At 36.1% G+C, this 20487-nt stretch overlaps 1 protein-coding gene across 1 annotated transcript; it reads left to right on the forward strand.

Annotated features, from left to right (window-relative positions):
* Nucleotides 1–3156: 3156 nt before the first annotated feature.
* Nucleotides 3157–4835, forward strand: LOC127119525 (protein PHYTOCHROME KINASE SUBSTRATE 1). The gene has a single exon (XM_051049764.1). It carries the CDS (start codon nucleotides 3353–3355, stop codon nucleotides 4730–4732), a length of 1380 nt encoding a protein of 459 aa, XP_050905721.1. The 5' UTR covers nucleotides 3157–3352; the 3' UTR covers nucleotides 4733–4835.
* The last annotated feature ends 15652 nt before the right edge of the window (nucleotides 4836–20487 follow it).

The following is a 20487-nucleotide window of genomic DNA, read 5'->3' on the forward strand; positions in this document are numbered from 1 at the left end:
TATTATTATAAATTCATAAAATCAACCAAACCCTTGCCTTTTTGTTCAAATAGAATCAGAAGTAAAATAAGTATTTCCTACGCAATCCCTGAGACCGATACTTGGAAATAAAACTCCTTATTACTACATCGGTAAAAATAGTACACTTGCTATTTTTCCGATCATACGCCCACCTCCTCACATCGGTAATTGTCAACTCCATAACTTCATTCTCCGCGATGGTGATGTGGCCGACAAGGGTATTTACGGTGATGAAATATCTGGGTGGGATAAGTCAAGATGATCCTTGCGGTGATTCCTTCAAAATATGATTTTTTATATTATCATCCAGACCTGATTCATACTTGAATCTGGGTTCCCATAAGCTCATATGTGAGTCTTTGTCGGTGTTAGAGATCAAATTTCTTGGCTGGCCTGAACTCAAATTGAACGTAATTAGTCGGAACCCAATAGTATTATGTCTAGATCTGCAAACGCCCTTTCACGATGGCCTGACATCAATATTTGAGCTTGACTAGAGCCTAATCAGAGTTTGATGGCGTCCTTTCACGATGTTACGAAGACCCTATGGCGGATGATGTCAAGCCATCTTCAATACAACGAATCTCGCAAAGGACATTAAGGCGACTGAAATTGATATAACGATTGATTGTAAATGTTTGGTGGAGATGTTTGAGCGAAATAAGAATAAGAACATGGTTTGGAATTGGAACAGTGATAGAACGATAAAGTAGGGTAATAAAGAGAATGAAATGAGTAGAGAGAAGAACAAGATGGAGAGACAAACGATGGAACTGAATGAGGAAGATATATCTCGCTTGGATAAACTTGTCTCTAAAACTCTAAAAACCCTAAAAGGCCTGAACACATGGGTCATCCATCACACCAATAGAGACCATAATAAAGAAGCCAACTACCTTACCAAAAGGGTTATCTAGGATTAAAAGAACTGTTTCGTATTGATATTGGGCAAAAGGCCAATAAATCTTTATTGAAGAATTAATAAATCAGTGCTAGTTTTGTTTTAAAAAAAATAAAATCTCTTAAAATATTTGTCATGATTAAAATGTAGTTAAATAAAACCCTATTCTTTTTCCGCTATTTAATTGTAATTAGTTTACGCAAAGCTTCCAAAAACATTAGACGATTTGTTGACGGGGAAAATCCACTCTGACTCGGTTTGAGTTTGAGTTTGGATTTTCCCCCAATTTTAATGAGACGGTTAGCAAAGACAATAATACCATTTTGAATTAGTTCCTTTGATAATTTGAAATATTTTTTATAATTAAGAATAATAATTTTTTTTAACATATTGATAATGAAGACACTATTACCCATTTCAAATTCGTTCCGCTCCGCTGATAATTTGAAATATTTTTTATGATTAATAGTAATAATTTTTTTGTTAATATATTAATATTTTAATATATAATTTTTGATCTAACTCATCTTTACAAAACCAAATTATAAGGTGAAAGGTGTCACTATATATAAACTTTTTCAAGGTTATATCTTCAACCAATGTGAGACTTGAGATCTTTCCAATACACCTTCTCATGTCCAACACTGATTTGGGTTTGGCGCGTGAATTTAAACGGTAGGCGGCTCATATTATAGTTTGACCTAAGTCATCCTTGCAAAACCGACTTGTAAGGTGAAAATTGTCACTCTATATAAACTCTTACACCCCCTAATGCTCAACACTCTTTTAGGCTTTGTGCGTGAATTTAAACGATGGACAGTCCATGGTTCGGGCGGTAGGCTATGATACCATATTAGAGTTTCATCTAACTCATCCTTATAAAACTGATTTGTAAGAATAAGGATGTCACTCTATATAAAGTCTTTCAAGACTTTATCTCCAATCAATATATGGGACTTGAGATCTTCTCAATACTTTATTAAATAAAATATTTAAAATATATTATTAATTTTTTTTTTGATTATTTTAATTTATTATTTTTAATGTATATTAAATTTTGTTAGTGGTTGGAACAAATCATGAGTTTGAAGACATGAATTATTTCAATTAAAAAAATTGATTCTTATGCGAAAATGACAGAGAAGAGAGATACTCACAAACATGTTTGAGACGAGATTATAATTCAATTTTTCATTAATATGCAACCGAAAACAAATATTTAGTTGAAATTTGGATTTGAATATGAAAAAAATAAAGTCTATTTCCATCTCGCCGATATACCTACTTTTAGTCAATTCTAGAAGTCCATTCTAAAACATGATAATGTGAATTAGACAATCGTATAATCTAATTATTGATTATTAATTTATGATAAGTGAGTTATAGAATAGAGTTGCATTCATTCATCATTGCATAATCTAAAAATTCTATACTAAAAGAATTATAAAGTAAAACATTCATTCATAGCACATTCTAAAAATCCCATACTAAAAGAAATAAACAGGCAGGAAAACAAGTGCATTAAGTACAATGACCATTTAGTTCAGTCATGTCTCTTCATGTCGCAATAAAATCTCACTTAGCACGCTTTGTTGAATTATTGTGTGGTGTATTATAGTTAAAGGACTATTCACATGAGGAAAGAAGTTAGATCCAACTGTAAAAAGAGAAAAAGACAATACTTTTGAAAAAAGTTGTGACTATTTTGTAGATTAGAACATGTTCCTCTCTAGTAGTTATCACTCTTCCTCCTAGAAGGAGACAAATCATAGTCTTTTTCCAATATTAGGAGTATAATTATTAATATCATAGATTTTTATTAATCATAACCTAAATAGGTTTATGCCATTGATAAGTAATACAATCATTTTTTCACTAGCATTAGACATCTTGGTCGAAAGTTTAAAACATCAGCGTTTGTTCTTTTTAAAATGTCAGATTTAAACCTTGGTTAAATATTTATCGCTTTTGTGTTTAATCTATTTATACATAGTTATGTTCTGATTTAAAATCGAGCATCTACAAGTAGATGTACGATCGATTCCAGAGATTAATCGATTATAAAGCGGAGTATATGATTTTCAAAAATTAATAAATAATAATATTCTAGTAAACATTATTGGTGAAATGTCAATTAAGCTACATGGATATGGTCCTACATATTTGACAATTTGCATCTTCCATTAGCCTACTTATAGAGCTACTCTTAAATATGCTATTCATTTTAAATCCTCTCTTGCATCTACTTCCTACATAAATGAGTATTCCTTTAAGTATCTTTCAAATTGTTATGACCCTTTTGTACTCCAAAAAGTTCTCATAATTTTACTTCTTTTACTTCATTTCTCAAATTGTTATATACTTATATAGTATCTTTGCATTTACCACTTTTCTTTGTACTTGATTTCCCTTGCCAAAATCCCTTTAACCATGGTTATCTCAGCAACCACTTTCACCTCTCAGAACAACAACAATAACCTCCGTGATGCTTCTTTCTCTTCTTACTTGAACAACAAGAAAGAGACTTTTGTTGATTCAAGCCACCCCTTTATCAGCAACAGAAAAGAACCTCTTCAACTTGGAGTAAAGAAAGAAGAAGATGGAGAAATTGGAGTTTTTGATGCTGAAAAGTATTTCAATGGAGTTCAAGTAGAGACTCCAACTCCAAGAGTTTCTACCATAGATGGTGATAAAGTCAAGCAAATGAAAAACCAACAACAAACATGTCTACAAAACAGAAAGCTCAAAGTTCAATATGGAACTCCAAGTGTTGGCTCAGAATCAAGTTTGAATAGCCAAAATGCACTTTTACAAACTCCTGTGAAAAAATCTTCAAGTAATAGGAAAAACCAAGTTCATAGAAAGAGTCTTCTAGCTATTCTTGGTTGCAAATGTTCTTGTTATGATAAGAATTCTGTTGATGTAAATGATCATGCAGGTGAAATCAGTTTCAACAAAGGTGTAGCTCATGGTAAGAGTAAAACAACCTCAGAAAAACTCTTCAAACATGATCAAGATGCTTCTAAGAAAACCGAGACTCGCGCTGCAGCAGAACTATACTTACAAAAACAAGAAAAGATTTCTAGTTACAAAATGCAGCTTCAACAAGTAGAGAATCCAAGGAAAAGATTGGAAGTGTTTGGTTCGCCGATATTATACGAAAGATGCAAATCTTTAAGCTTTGATATGAGGCTAAAAAAACCATCTTGGGAGGAAGCAGGTTCTAAACTTGAAGAAGAAGAAATTGAGTTTTCTACAATTTCTGGTGAGAACTATGACGATGAAGCTGGAAGTGATGCAAGTTCAGACTTATTCGAGATCGAAAGCTTCACAGGCAAAACCAACCCTTCCTTTTGTAGAACAACTTCCAACATTGCTTCTGGTTGCGCTAGTCCAACATGTTATGCGCCAAGTGAAGCTAGCATTGAATGGAGTGTGATAACAGCGAGTGCAGTTGAGTATTCACCTCTTTCGGATCATGAAGATCAAGAAACTGTAAGGAGTCCTACAAGAACATCCTTAAATTCATCAAATGGTAAAACAAGAATCAATAAAGAGATACCAAAGCGGCGGCCGAGTAAGTTCTTGGGTTGTAACAGTCAGAAATCTGTTGGTGTTGCAGCTGATGCCTTCACAGCAACATATGAGAAACAAAGTACTAATCCGAAAATTCATGGCAAGACAGATGTGTTACCTCAGGTGACAAAGTTTAAGGTGGAAAGTTTTGGTGCAAGAAATGAACAACATGGTTATGCAAAACCTCCTAGGAGATCACATTCAACACATGGTGCACAGCTTTTGTATATTTAGATATATTGGTTTAAATTCAAGTGTATTTTTTTCTTTTTAGTTGGAATTTGTTCAGTCATGTGTTTGTTTCAAAATAATGTGGAGAAGAACTTCATAAGAGAAATTCCTTTGTTTTCATAATTTATTGTATATTTAGTGACGAAATCCAATTTTGATGACACTTTATCTTTCATTTTTTTTTAGTCTAATGATTAAGTTAACGAGTAAGTGAAATAACGCAAATTTGAATACGCTGTAATCGAATATCCCTGCCATTATTGATTGAGCTGGATTGACAAATTTCTACAAACCATTAAAGGGGGATTTTTTTTTTTTTTTTCATTCTGAAAGGTGGTTTTTATTCACTCAATTCACATATTCTTAAAAAATAAAAAGTTCTGCTATGAATTTGTATTCCTTTACACTCCACAACAAAAATGGTGTGAGTGAGAGAAAGAATAAAAATATTATGGAGATGACAAGGTGTTTGCTATATGTAACTCAGAAAAAAGGTGCTTACTAGATGAAAAAGATTTGTCAAAAAGTTTATGGTCAAAGGCAGCTAACATTGGGGTTTATTTTGAATAGGTTATTCATAAGAATTTCACATATATTTTATAACAATGATTTCATCTTACGTATTGAAAATCCGAGATATAATATTTGAATGCTCCCTATTTTTTAAATAAAAATAATATAAAATTTTGTCGATTATTTTGAAAATCAAGAGATAAATTTATTCAGTGTATATGATTTAAATCTCAACAGTTTCAATTTATATTTTTATCTCATTAAAAATGGCGGATTCTTGAATATTTTATTTTTAATCTAAAAATACATCACTTTTCACATCGGTTTTCTTTCTAACCGAAGTGAATATGTTTCTCTGATATATATAATTTTAGTTTGTAGCATTCTGTTTCACTTGTCTAAACACCACAAACAGAACACTAACGAAGAACCCTTAACAAAAGAGTGGCGTACCTCGAAAAAAGAATACGACATCGCGAAGCGCGTCGCACGCTCGTGGAATGACTAACAAAGTCGTCACCGAACTTTATCTATTTCCAAAAAGGGAAATAGAAAATACCGATAAAACCCTTAAAAGAATGACTAAGATATCATCGTCGCAACCAAATCGGATTTGAGATTCGATTATGCAAGGGGAGGTATTAGTACCCCTCACGCCCGTTGTACTCAATGGGAATCGTTTAGTTAGTTATGCGCATTAGTGTTAGCTTTCGAATGTTGACTTCTCGAGTTATTGAAAGAGAAAAAGAATAGGACTAAAATGTTTATTTTTTATTAGGGTGTCTGACGAGACTTTGAATCTTGCTCCTACGTATCTTCGGGTGCGATGGAGAACTCAAGGCTACGTAGTTCTAGGTAGAAAACGTTTGTTTGTTGGTCAATTTTAGCAAAAGCTATTTTATCACAATCGACGGAAAAACAATGCTTATCCAAAATGGTTTAGAGGAGCGGATGTTTGCATCACTGAATTTCTATATATCAACATTCACAGGAAAATGCCACTTATGTCAACTCACACATTTGTGGATGAAGCGTTATTTTGCATCGTCTCGAGACGAAATATCATTCGTTTTATGACAATGGGTTTGAGAGTTGTGCTAAGAGGAAAAATGGTTTAAATATGTCAGATATCTTTTTGGGTTGGAAGTAGAGTATTTATGACTTGCAATCTCTTACAACTTAGGTCTAATACTCGGGACTATGAATGAATCTTACACTCAGGTAGTATTTTCCTTCCATTTTTGTTATGAGAAAGGTCAAAGTTGTTTAAGTTAGCCATTTTTTGGTTTGCTTGAGAAAAGAACTTGACGTTGGATCAAGTGTTTTTATTTGTGTTGCAAAGTGAATTATGCAATGGTTGATGGTTTTGAAAACTGCTGATGGTTTTGAAATGATTGATGGTTTTGAAAATGGTTTGAAATTGGTTGAAGAATGAATGGAAGATGAGAATCGTAACGCAAGATCGTAAATTGCATCACGAAGATTAGAATGTGGTACCCTTGAGTTTTATTGTCAAATGTTGCAGGAACTTCCAAGATCACACCAAACTGCATCACAAAAGAAGAAAATGCCATGCATACATCGCTAAATAAGAAGTAGCAAGAATCAACAAAGGGAAACAGAGAAAAACATATAACACTATGCTAAGAGAGAAGTAGCGAGAATCGGAGAAGGGAAATAAAGCCAAACAAACAACACTTTGCTAAGCGAGCATTAGCGAGCATCAACAAAGAGGAAACATAATCAAAAGTAAAAAAGTTTGCTTAAGCAAGACGCAATGAGAGTTAGCAAAGAAGTAGCTAAGAAGTTTGCTTAACGAGCCATATTTTGCTAAGCGAAGTAAGGCGGTTTGGCAAGAGCGGTTTAATGATTGCTTCATGGTGAAGGAAGAGTACTTCGCTTAGCGAACCATATTTCGCTAAGTGAAGTTGGCTGCAACTAGACACTATAAAAGGAACAAAAACACATTCAAAGGGGGGACACAATTTTCTTAGAACCAGACAACAAATAGAAGGAGAGAAGAGTGAATAATAGAGGATACGAGCTGGATATACATCAGATTGTTGGGAAATCACATTTGATGCCCATTCATCTCATACTTACTTTTGATTACTGAACATTAGAAGCAAGAGTGTGGAATGTCGCTATGCTAAACCATTGGACGTGTATACAAAATTGAATTAAAACATAACAACAAACAACTAAAATATTGTATGTAAAACAATAAAATCAGCCATTAACTTGCTACGCTCAACGCGATCATCACAAAATGGATCGAAACCGTGCTAAAACCATCTCAAAGAACTGAAAACGTAAAGAAAAATGAATCTTGACCTGGGAAGACAAAATATCATGCCACTTAAAGTTACCGCATGCGAATTACGAAGTAATGCAACCAAACGTGCAGAACGCAACGCTGAAACGCAACCTAAAACCAACATGTATACGCAACGACAATGTTATCAATATATCAAAATAAAGTTCAACAAAATAACAACATATATATGATATCGCATCTGCTAATTTTATCCGATTTAAAACAACAAAAATAAACAGCAACCAACCATAGTGTATATTTATTATTATTACAACATTGTTACAAAGTTTTTACAATGAAATGAAAATGATAAAACATAAGTTGTATACATAAACAGTTAGTAACCGAACAAATAAAAAAGAAACAACACAATAAATTAAGGCGACTGCAAAACGCTAAATCGAAAATGTTACCAACTGTGTCTTGCTACTGCTGTGTTGTGCTACTCAAATTGGTGATGAACGAAACTAACACGGTTGCTGAGTATATGAGCTGAGATTGACACCGCGTCTTTGAAAGAAAAATCAAGTGAAAGGAAGTGTAGGTGAGATAATGTGAAGTGTGGAAATGGAGGTTGGCGGAGATGATGAGTTTTCGTCGAAAAAACTTAAATTGAGTTGGAGTTGTTGTATAGGTTGTCGATCAAGGGGGATGAAGATGTTTGCACTGCTACTTGTAAAGGTTATGAGGTTGGTGATAGTGGTGGTCAATGAGCAGTGAGGGTGGAGAAGATGATAAAGGTGGCGGCACGATTTTCTTCAAGGTGGTGGACGACAAAGAAAAACAAGAACATTGCGGCGAATGAAATTTCTAAAGTGGGAGTTGGAGGAAGAAAATGGGTACAATTCAATTATGGGAGTTGTGTTGTGGTCGTTTCTCCAGAGATATTTATGGTGGAGGTGCTCAGTGGGGAAATTGCTCGGAGTGAAGGAGGTTGAACGCAGCCGATTGGTTTTAGTGTAGTGTTTTTGGTTGTAAAGAGATTTTATGGAGGGAGAAGAAAGGTGAAGTGGAGGCGGAGGGAAGAGTAGCAAAAAAGAGTTTGTGGCGAAAGGGTGGGGTGAAAGGTGAAGGAAGAAATAATGTGTGTGGTTGAAGGGAAGATCGAAAGGTTGATTTGTAGGGAACAGAAGCTGGCGACAGAGGCTAAGGAGAGAGGAAAAGTGAAAATAGATTTTTGAGAAAGATAGTGTGTTTTACCGTCACGGGGAAGAAAGAAAATGTATTTTTTTGTGTCCTTTAGAAAATCCAATAACCACTCTTCTTCTATTTTTCAAAAAGAAGTCTCTTTTTTTCCAGCTATGCGTTATGTGATTTATTTTGTGGTTTATATATAATATATATATATATATATATATATATATATATATATATATATATATATATATATATATATATATATATATATATATATATATATATATATATATATATATATATATATATATATATATATATATATATATATATATATAAAAAGCTAATCATGGTTTATTTATTTTTACAATGCCAACAATGCCTTCCCTTATGATTTTAGTGTGAAATGAGTTTAAAATAAATAAAACAAATAAAATCCAAACAATTTTAAATAAGTAAAATAAAATAAAACCGAACATAAGATTAATCTTATTTTTTTATGAACACTTTGATGAAAAATAAAAAAAATAAAAGAATAAAATGAACAAAAATCAAGCGCGAAAATGCTCGAAAAAAAACATAATACTTTAAAATGATCTACACTAAATAAACTTCTAGAAAACAAACAGGAAAAGATCAAATTTTGTAATAAAAAATAATCGATTGAAAAGGCTCAGGTTGATCGAAATGCAAATGTGTAGCGGGGTATTCGTTACCTTTAGATTTATTGACTAAATCAAAAGTAAATCATACAATTCGAGTCGCCACCGCACTTCTATTTATCCAAAGGAAAGCTTAGAAAGCGAACAAAAACCGAGAAGTTTTATCAAACCAAAAACTAATAAAATGTCAAAGATCTGGGCAAGGGGGTTGGTTATGCAATGGGAAGGTTTTAAGCACCCAAAACATCCTTAGTACTCTAGAGGGGCCCTTTTTGCAAAGTTGTATGGTAGGTTGGTATTTGTGAAAAAAATATTTGTGAAAACATGATTGGAGAGATGAGAAAAGAATATACAAATTATTTACAATTTTGTTGTTTGAATGGATAAACCCATTGCCTACGTACCATCACAAAGGTAGGATCAAAGCCTCGTAGTTCGGGGTAAAAATCTCAAAAGATTGGTGAATTGATTTGATCAAAAGCCTTAAGGTCTTTTGTTATCAAAGGGAGAAAACTCAACCTAAACCAACAATCCACCATGTGAGGAGAGCTTCAACATACTAGTGAGGGATCCACCCTATAATAAGTATGGAAGACTTATAGTCCAATCACTAAGGATAAGGTGAGGTTTACATCAACCACTATGATAACTCAAACCTATGGCTAATGTTTATGAAAAGTTTTGATAAAGGTGGTTATTGGAACCACAAAAATCATTTGAAGTGAGTTGTATTTACCAATTAGAAGTATTCACAAAATGAAGTCAAAGTTGACTTAAGATTCAATTCAAAAATTAGTATTAATGAAAAGAATTTGAAAAATCAAAGGCATATGGCCTAGGTTTCTAGTTTTGAAAACAATGTCAATGTTTGCACAAAATAAGTTTGACTTGGGTTAGAGTGGATAGAAGAAGAGAATGGCTAGTCCTAAACATACAAAGGTGAGAGAAGAGAATAAAACCCTTGGAGTTCCTTTCTTAAGATCATAAAGATGATCCAAGATGCTCCTTTCCTTTGGACTTGTCTCTCAACTTGGATGCTCATGACAATGGTCCTTCTAACTATCTCAAGTTTGGAATCCCTATCACACAAGAACAAACAATCAAAAAGTTCACAATGCAATAAGAGAAATGGACAAAGAGAGGGTTTAGATTATGGGTCCTTTCAAGTCAACTTCAAGATTAAGCATTCTAAAGGCATGAGGCCTAGTTGCTCTTCAATCAATTTTTTTAGCATTCTAAACGCATGAGGCCTAGTTGCTCTTGAACTCCATTAAGCATAGGTGAGGTCTTAATTCTAAGTCCTTTCTCCTTTTGCATTGCGTTCACACAAACTAAGACAAAACAAACACAAGGCAATGGTATATTTACACAATAATGTGCTCAAGTGAGCAAAAGGCAAATGGCATAAACATAAACATGAGCTCAAATGAGCAAAGGGAAAAGACAATATGAATAAAATGAGCAAGAAACAAAATTGCATTAAAGTAAATTGCAAGAATTAAATGCTTTAATTAAAAGTTAGTAATTAGTAGTTAGTGTTAGTGTGCCATAAGGCAATTTAGCGCTATGTTAAACAATCGTAAGTGGACTAATGTAGTAGTCACACCTATCTGAGGCTGGTCAATAAAACTATAGGCAAATAAACACAAGTTAGAGACCATGACTAGTAAGCCAAGCTCCTACAACTTTCCATGCCAAAAGAAAAGAAAAATGACCTTGTATGGATTTCAGGTTTTTTGCTTGACCAAGAAGCAACCTATCTTGGACACAAAGCAATTCGCTTGATCTTTGATCAAGTTGAATTTGATTTGGATCAAAGAAGGTTAAGCCTCTCATATGTCAAGGCTAACCACAAATCATTAACTCATTGGTCAAAAAGAAAAAGAAGAAGAAAAGAGATGAAGATGAAATGTACAAAATGAAAATTCAAATGACATAACCAAAACATAATGATCAAATGTGAATGGAATCAACATCAATCAATGGTAAATAGAAGTGAAATGAAGATTAGAAGTCAAGAAAGCTCAAGCATATTTTTGGTATTTTTTAGAATTAAAGTAATACATAAAATAAAATGAACAAATCATGGTTAAACTTCAAATCCAATTCAAATCAACTTGGATAAGTCCAATTGGATCATCATAAGTCTAACATGGTCAAACTAGGTTTGATAAATTTTCTCAACATTTTTTGAAAACAGAAACTATTTTAAAATCAATTAAAAGCATTAAAATATAACACAAATGGATTAAAATCTCAAATAAATCTCAAATCAATTAAGAAATTGATGAGAATATTTTCATAGACTTATCATGATCCAAATGTGTTAAGAAAATATTTTTGGAATTTTTGAATATCTAAAAGTATTTAAAATGAATTAAAAACAATTAAAAAACAAAATAATTCACAAAAAATATTAAATGGAATCACAAAAATAATTAAAAATCAGATTATGAAACTAGAGTTTAAGAGAATTCTTTTGCAATCGGTCTCATATTTTTGTGATTCCAAATAAAAGAGTTATGAATTTTTGAAAATAAATGGAATAAAAGAAAATAAAACAGAAATTAGAAAAATAGGAAAAACCAGGAGCGCACGATCCATCTCATTAATTGACGTGGACATCATCAACGAATCAGAGGCGCGCGCGCATCATGTACATGAGTCAAGCGCGAAGTAACATGAATTAAATAAAGTCAAACAAAAGCATGGCCATGATTAGATCGTGGGAGCCTCATCCAAGGGTTCAGGATCAACCACATGGGGACGGTGGTGGAAACCACCGTCTTCTCCGGTGAGCAAGCAAAAACCGGCCACCAGTTGCAGGTTTTGCAACCTCAACCAAAACACACAATCCTTATACCAAATTAAAGCTGGGGTGATGTACATCACCCCTGTAACCTTAGATTTCACTCAAGATCCCTATGGAAGGAGAAATCTGAGGTGGAAAATCTAGGTGTTCAATCTGAAGTTCAACAATTCATGAAATTAAAGCCACCATTGGCTTGCCTCTCACACGAGGACTTCAGAAAACCAAACCAACACAAGCAATGCACAATATATAGTGAGATTCGAAACAAAACAGTTGAGAGGTAAACCTCTGAAGTACAACTTTGATGAGCACGATCCAAAAAATCTCTTGCTTGCATCTTGATCTTGAAGTATGGTATGAATGCAAGGCTTAGGAATTAGTATTGAAGATCAACTGATGTTGTTGAAAATCAAACTTAAAAAGTGAAATGAAAATGCAAAATTCCTCTGGTGTGAGGTTGGGATTCAATTCCAGCAGAGTTTTAGGCGCCTTTAGGTCGATCATTCAATGAAGCAAGCATCCTATAAATAGATGAAATGCAAAGGAGAGTGGATGGAACTCGTGTGCATGAGAATTGAGTCCTCCATGCATGGGCCTGTACAGGCGCATGTGAGGCCCAAAAGCTAATGCAAATGAATGCTGAAATGATTTGGAGAAGGTTTGGATGTGTGGTTTGCATTACAATTGCTTGTGTATGAAGTTTCATCATGAAATGCATAAATGGTCACAAATGTTCCTCTCTTCGAAAGTCCCATTTGGAGAATCCAAACATAGACGTGTGAGTAATGGTTGGAAAGGTCTTGACATAAGGAAAAAAAGCTATGTTGAACAAAAATCCATTTGGAGTTTGGAAAATTGTGAAAACTGGCCATGAAGTTTGATGTACAAAACATGTATTTGAAAATTTTGCCAAAAGTGGCCAACTTTAAGCCCTTATGTTTCAATGGTGCAAGCCTCAAATGGAAAAACCTCCTAGATCAAAGTTGTAGATATTTTCAAGAAAATAAATTTGGAATTAAAGTTTACATCATTTGGATTTTTTATGAGAACGTTATGGGCACTTAAAGTTGGACTTTTTCAAGATTCAATGGCTTTGGCCCAAAGTGACCTATAATGTTTTGTATTATCACATGTGTTTCTTTTAGGATTATGAAACTTTTTCCAACATAAAATTTGAATTAGAGATCTCAAAATTTCCAATGCAATTGGTCTCACCTCAAAATCATAAAAAATTAAGGAGTTAGGTCCTTGGGAAGTTGACCCAAAATTAGGGTTTCAGTCAAAATGACCTATAATGTTTTGAAATGAATGATGACCTTTCAAGTTTCAAATAAATTTTTGATGAACATGAAAGTTGTTCATATGGTTATTAAGAACATGTTTTATCTTGGGGTCATCTTCATTTGACCAACACATCAAAAGTTAGGTCTCAGGGATCTCAATTTTGTCAGATGACTTGACTGGTCAACTTCTCAAGTCCAAACATCAAATCTTAATGAATGAGTGATTGAGGATACTCACATAAGCTCATATATGCATAATATAATGAATGAAATAACTTCCCTTGATTGAATTTGATCATAGGTTGAGGTTGCTTCATGAGCAAGGCACAATCAATGCACAGTTGAATTAGGGTTTCCTTGGGAAGCAATCCTCAAGCCCTTTGGTTTATCTTGATCAAATTGGAAAATTGAGATACTTGGGAGACATATATGATGATTGAGAGCTTTGGGAACCATTGTCATGCTTGCTTTCATCTTCATCTGGTTAATTCATGGAGCATGGGGGCCTCCTAGGAGCCTCGAATCTCATGATTGCTTGAACAAAAGACGTTAGTGACATATTTTTGTGCTTTTGGTTAGTAAATGAAATAAGAAAAGCAATAATATACAATTCAAGCATGCTTGGTGGTTTCAAACCATTCACGCAAGTCCCAACCCTTGGATTAAGGAGCCAAGATGCTATGATCCTTGAGGCAAAGTGCAATGAGCAATGATATGATGCCATGAGGGATCTTAGGGTCAAAATTAGGGTCTTACAAATGCCCCTATTTAAGGTCATTCTAGCCGGAGATATGAAGGTTAAAATCTTCGTCTCGACGTGGTAGAATGGGCTTAAATAATAACAAAGAGACGAATTTTGGTCCCTAAGAGACCTCATGATGCAAATGTATGTATGCAAAAGTTAATACTCTGTGGGGATATATGGCTACAAAGAAAAAGAAATCAGGAGAAACTAAAAGTCCGCGGGAGTATAGTACATTCCATGAGGAAAACTCACTGGGAGACAGAGACTCTGAGGGGATAAAGGGAATAAAACTGCGTGAGCAGGTCACGACTTGAAAACTTGCTGGAAGACACGAAGGGATTCCATGAAAATAAATCAATGGAAAGACTCGAGCTAACGCAAAGATGCATGTATTGGGGAATATGCCAATACAGCAAACTTATCCACAAAGGATACTTCGGATAAAAATCCGGACTCAGGTGGGGATATCCATTAAGGGCTCAGCTGAGGAAACGGAACAATGAGATATTACTGGTTACTGGGTAATAAAACTCAAAAAGAGACATGTTACCAAAACACCGGTATAAGGGTGAGAGAACAACATGCTCAGGGAGAGAGAATATCTAAGACCGGTATAAGGGTGAGAGATATCAATCATCCGAAACATCTGAGGAAGACCTAAAAGGCATATTTCAACTCAGGAAAATCTGACTCCACAGGGGACAAAAAGTCATAATAGGGAGCAGAAGGAAGGAACACCAGGGATACCGATTACTGGGCATATAATAGGTGACCAACCAGGTGTGAATTGGGAACATATCCAAGACACTCATCATCCGAAAGGAGGGCTAAAAAAAGAAAACTCGATTACAGGATGGGCATTCGATTCCACAAGGAAATACGAATCTTACTCAACTGGGGAAGAAAAGACTTCGACGGAAGAGTGCATGAGATATATTATCTATTACCGTCAGAACATAGATAACATACTCGCATGGAAGATTATCCACAATCGGTTACTGGGTTAATAAAGGATAAATCGACCGAAAAGGAAGGACATCGGGATACCGGATACTGGGTATATAATGATGACCAATCAAAAGGAGAAACAATCATTACCAAACAAAGAGGTAAATGAGAGATGACTCGCGGGGGACGAATTTCTTGATAAGAGCAATCCTCCAAGAGATATATCACCAGTTACTGGGTGGTATACTCAAAAAATGAAGGAATATCAATACCGAATATTGGATAAAGATAACCAACAAAGAGGGAATTACATCTACCGGTTACTGGGTAGAAAACCACAGAAGTAGGACTTACAACTACCGGTTACTGGGTAGAAGGCCAGGAACTCCGCTGGGGAGAAGATGAACAATTATTGTTTACTGAGCAATTGGTCACCTAAACCACGGGGAACTGCAGGGGAAATAACAAGAAAGGAGTCAATCTAGGAACAAACTACAGAGACACAATGAAACAAGACTCAACCCGATGAGGATATAACTCAGGGGAGTAATTCCATCCCAATACATATTTAGGGAGGAAATAACTCAGTGGGGAATAATGAAGGAAAGATAGACACTTTCTGCCTATAAGACTGACTCTATATGGAGAGATCAGACACAAACATCTGCTTGGGAAGAACATTTCACCAATAGCAGGAGATAACAAGAAAAGATATATGGCAAAGGATGCAACATGAATATCTAAATGCTATGATTATGCATGTATATGCGTGGTTTATGTATGATTAATGCTGACAAACAGACATATCTAACACAAACAGGTCCAAGAATCAATGGACAGACATCCGGTATAACATCTCAAAAGAGAAGGCCGGGCCCACAGGGGGAAATCCAATCTGGTGGGGATCATCAAATACCAGGAGACACAAACTGCTGCTAGGGGAACAAGCAGGGTCGCTGGGGATCAGAGACCACTGTTGGGGATAAGCAAAGGTCACAACTACCAAATACTGGGGATCCTCCAACAATTCTCGGGATCACACGAAGATATGGATAAGATCAGTCGTAGAAGAACTCTATTGGGGATCTCATCAGGAGATGATGTGAAATTCTGTGGGGAACAACCACAAAATAGAAACACATCAACCAAACATTCTCTTCTAACGGCTGAAGAAACACCTTTGGAACCGAGAGAAGGAGCAAATCAATCCGCTGGGGGGAGAAACAACACATCTTCCAATATCAGACTGGGATCAGAAAATGTCTCAGCTGGGAAAGCCACAGAGTCACCGCCAGGGACTTGCTGTTGACTAGACAAAAGATCTATCGTAGAAGAAACTCTACTAGGGAGTTCAACACGGATAATGTGAAATTCTACGGGGAACAACCACCAACCAGAAGTTCCAAACTTTTCACCGGCTGGGAAGACATCTTATCCAAAGGGGGAGAACCACCGCTCCGCTGGGGAAGGAAATAAACATTCTCAACACCAGCTTTTCTTAGAGGAAGCCTTCCAAGAAGGAGGGAAAACAAATATCATGCTTTGATCCGACAACTCCACTAGGAAGGCCAAAGGAGATCCAACTGGGGACAGTCTACTGTGAGCAAACCTACCGGGAATGAGTTATAGGCAAACCCGCTTGGGGGAAACTATAAGCTAGACTGCTTGAGGATTTCCGCTCATGCTGGGAATTCCTGCTCACTCTACGGGAGATTTCCATTTACGACGAGGGAAGACCAACTTCCTCGAAAGTAAATAGGATAACAATATTTATCAATGTATAATGGATTTTAGGTCAGTCCACACAAGGGATGACAACCATATAATTGATAAAACACAAATGTTAGACTCAGACTCCTTGGAGATCTAAGGATGGAGGTATACACATCTCCAAAAGATCAAGGCCAGAACTCCAGACTTTCTGGGGACTTGATGATGTATCACCCTTCTCTGTGCTCACGGAGGAGACAACCTGAAAGATGATGAAGAGAATGAAATATGCTAGGAATGTGAACAAGTGTCTTACCCTTTTGGAGATCATACTATCCTTGGGAGAACGCTGAAGATATTCCCTTTATCCTTTCAGTCATTGTGAATGTTCACTTTGTTTAAAACAATTTATAAAACTTTGTTTTTTTAAACAATGATATCTATCAATTAAAACATGCAAACATTTGTTGAATAAAAGCAAATAAGAGTGCAAAGAATTGGATAAAGGCTCAAATCTATTTGATAGAATGGTAGTCTGCAAATGGCAAGACTCCATGGATCTTTACAAATTTGAAATTGGTGATATATATTGGAAAAAGGGCTACATTGAACATAATGACCATTTCTCCACCAACTCCGAATCCAATGTATTTGAAGCTTCAGTTGATGATGACTGAGCGAGAATCTTTGACAGACGACAACTTGTAGAACAAAGTCTTGTCAGGATGCAGTTACTTGTCAAATCCCTAATTTTTGCCTGGATTGCCCCAAGGTGAGGTACTCAATCTAGCGGGACGTATATATTCATTTTTTTTTATGTCTCTAACTTTTGCCTGGACCGCCCTTTCGGGTTTTCAATCCACCGAGACGCTCATTTTTGCCTAAGTCGCCCTTTCGAGTTTTCAACTTAGCGAGCTATTCTGTTTTTTATTTTAGGCGAAGTATTTCTTGACTGCATCTGAATTCACAGGACGAGTTAAATCCTCCCCATCCATAGTTGTAATTACCAAAGCACCGCCTGAAAAGGCTGTCTTAACAACATATGGACCTTCATAGTTTGGAGTCCACTTGCCCCTGGAATCGGGCGCGAAAGATAAAACTTTCTTGAGCACGAGGCTTGACCTTCTTATCAAAGGCTTTCTTCATCCTTTACTGATACAACTGACCATGGAACATGGCAGTTAATCTCTTCTCTTCAATCAAGTTCAGCTGGTCATAACGACTCTGAACCCATTCAGCCTCAGTCAACTTGGCTTCCATCAAGACTCTCATTGATGGGATCTCAACCTCCACGTGGAGCACAACCTCCATGCCATAAACAAGAGAGAAAGGGGTTGCCCCTGTTGAAGTGCGGACAGATGTACGATAGCCATGTAAGGCAAATGGCAGCATTTCATGCCAATCTTTGTACGTAACAACCATCTTCTGGATAATCTTCTTGATGTTCTTATTAGCAGCTTCAACAACCCCATTCGTCTTGGGTCTATAGGGAGAAGAATTATGATGCGCAATCTTGAACTCGTTACACAGCTCTTTCATTATCTTGTTGTTCAAGTTAGATCCATTATCAGTAATGATCTTGTCTGGCACACCATAACGACATATGAGTTGATTCTTGATAAACTTCACAACCACCTGCCTGGTCACATTCGCATATGATGCAACTTCAACCCATGTGGTGAAGTAATCAATGACTACGAGAATAAAATGGTGACCGTTCGACGCCTTTGGCTCTATCATGCCAATCATATCAATTCCCCACATGGAGAAAGGCCATGGTGAGGAAATAACATTCAGAAGTGTCGGGGGAATATGAATCTTATCCGCATAAATCTGACACTTAGGGAATTTCTTCACATATTTGCAGCAGTCAGACTCCATTGTCAGCCAATAGTAGCCTGCTCTCAACATCTTCTTTGCCATGGCATGTCCATTGGAATGAGTAACAAATGAACCCTCATGGACTTCAGTCATTAACACGTCTGCTTCGTGTCTATCCACGCATCTAAGCAAAACCATGTCAAAGTTCCTCTTATAAAGCACATCGCCATTGAGGTAGAAACTGCCAGATAATCTCCTCGGAGTCTTCTTGTCTTTAACAGATGCCCCAGGCGGGTAAATCTGACTTTGGAGAAAGCATTTGATATCATAATACCATGGCTTATCATCTTTCACCTCTTCAACTGCAAATACATGAGCTGGTCTATCCAAGCGCATCACAGTAATATTGGGGACTTCATTCCAGAATTTCACCATAATCATCGAAGCAAGCGTAGCAAGAGCATCTGCCATCCGATTCTCATCTCGAGGAATATGATGGAAGTCAACCTTGGTAAAGAAAGTTGAAATCCTCCTTGCATAATCTCTATATGGGATGAGGCCAGGCTGATTCGTCTCCCACTCACCCTTAATCTGATTAACAACAAGGGTCGAATCGCCATAAACATCGAGATGTTTGATCCTAAGATCAATACACTCTTCTAAACCCATAATACAGGCCTCATACTCCGCCATATTATTCGTGCATTTGAAAGTTAGCCTTGCTGTAAAAGGAAAATGAGTGCCCTGAGGAGTAATAATCACTACCCCAATACCATTTCCATATTGATTAACAACGCCATCAAACACCATGCCCCATCGGGAACCAGGCTCTGGCCTTTCATCGAGCGTAGGCTCATCGCAATCTTTCATCTTCAAATACAAAATCTCCTCATCTGGGAAGTCGTACTGAACAGACTGATAATCCTCAATTGGTTGGTGTGTCAAGTGGTCAGCCAAGATACTACCTTTAATAGTTTCTGAGCTCGATACTCAATATCATACTCAGACAACAACATCTGCCAATGGGAAATCCTCCCAGTTAAAGCAGGCTTCTCAAAGATATACTTGATTGGATCCATTTTGGATATCAACCAAGTGATATGATTCAGCATATACTGGCGTAAATGCTTAGCAGCCCAAGCCGAAGCACATCATGTCTTCTCAAGCATTGAGTATCGAGACTCACAATCAATGAACTTCTTACTCAGATAGTATATAGCATACTCTTTCTTCTCTGATTCATCTTGCTGACCCAATACACAACTCATAGAGTCTTCAAGAACGGTCAAGTACATAATCAATGGTCTCCCTTCAACAGGCGGAGACAGAATCGGAGGCTCGGACAAATACTCTTTGATACTGTCAAAGGCCTTCTGGCAATCCTCGGTCCAATCATGACACCGATCTTTCCGGAGGAGCTTGAATATTGGCGCACATGTGGCAGTCATGTGGGATATAAATCTAGAAATATAATTCAAGCGGCCAAGAAAACCTCGGACTTGCTTTTCAGTTTTGGGCGCATGCATCTCTTGTATTGCTTTGACCTTGGAAGGATCAACTTCAATACCTCTTTCACTGATAATAAAGCCCAATAACTTGCCGGAACGGACTCCAAATGTAAACTTGTTCGGATTCAGGCGGAGTTTTTATTTCCTCAAACGCTGAAAAAGCTTCAACAAGTGCTCTACATGTTCAACTTTCATTCTCGACTTTGCAATCATATCATCAACATATACCTCGAACTCCTTGTGCATCATATCATGAAACAAGGTAGTCATAGCGCATTGATACGTGGCTCCGGTGTTCTTCA

Source organism: Lathyrus oleraceus, chromosome 2, assembly GCF_024323335.1.
Source record: "Lathyrus oleraceus cultivar Zhongwan6 chromosome 2, CAAS_Psat_ZW6_1.0, whole genome shotgun sequence".
In the NCBI taxonomy this organism is placed as follows: Eukaryota; Viridiplantae; Streptophyta; class Magnoliopsida; order Fabales; family Fabaceae; genus Lathyrus; species Lathyrus oleraceus.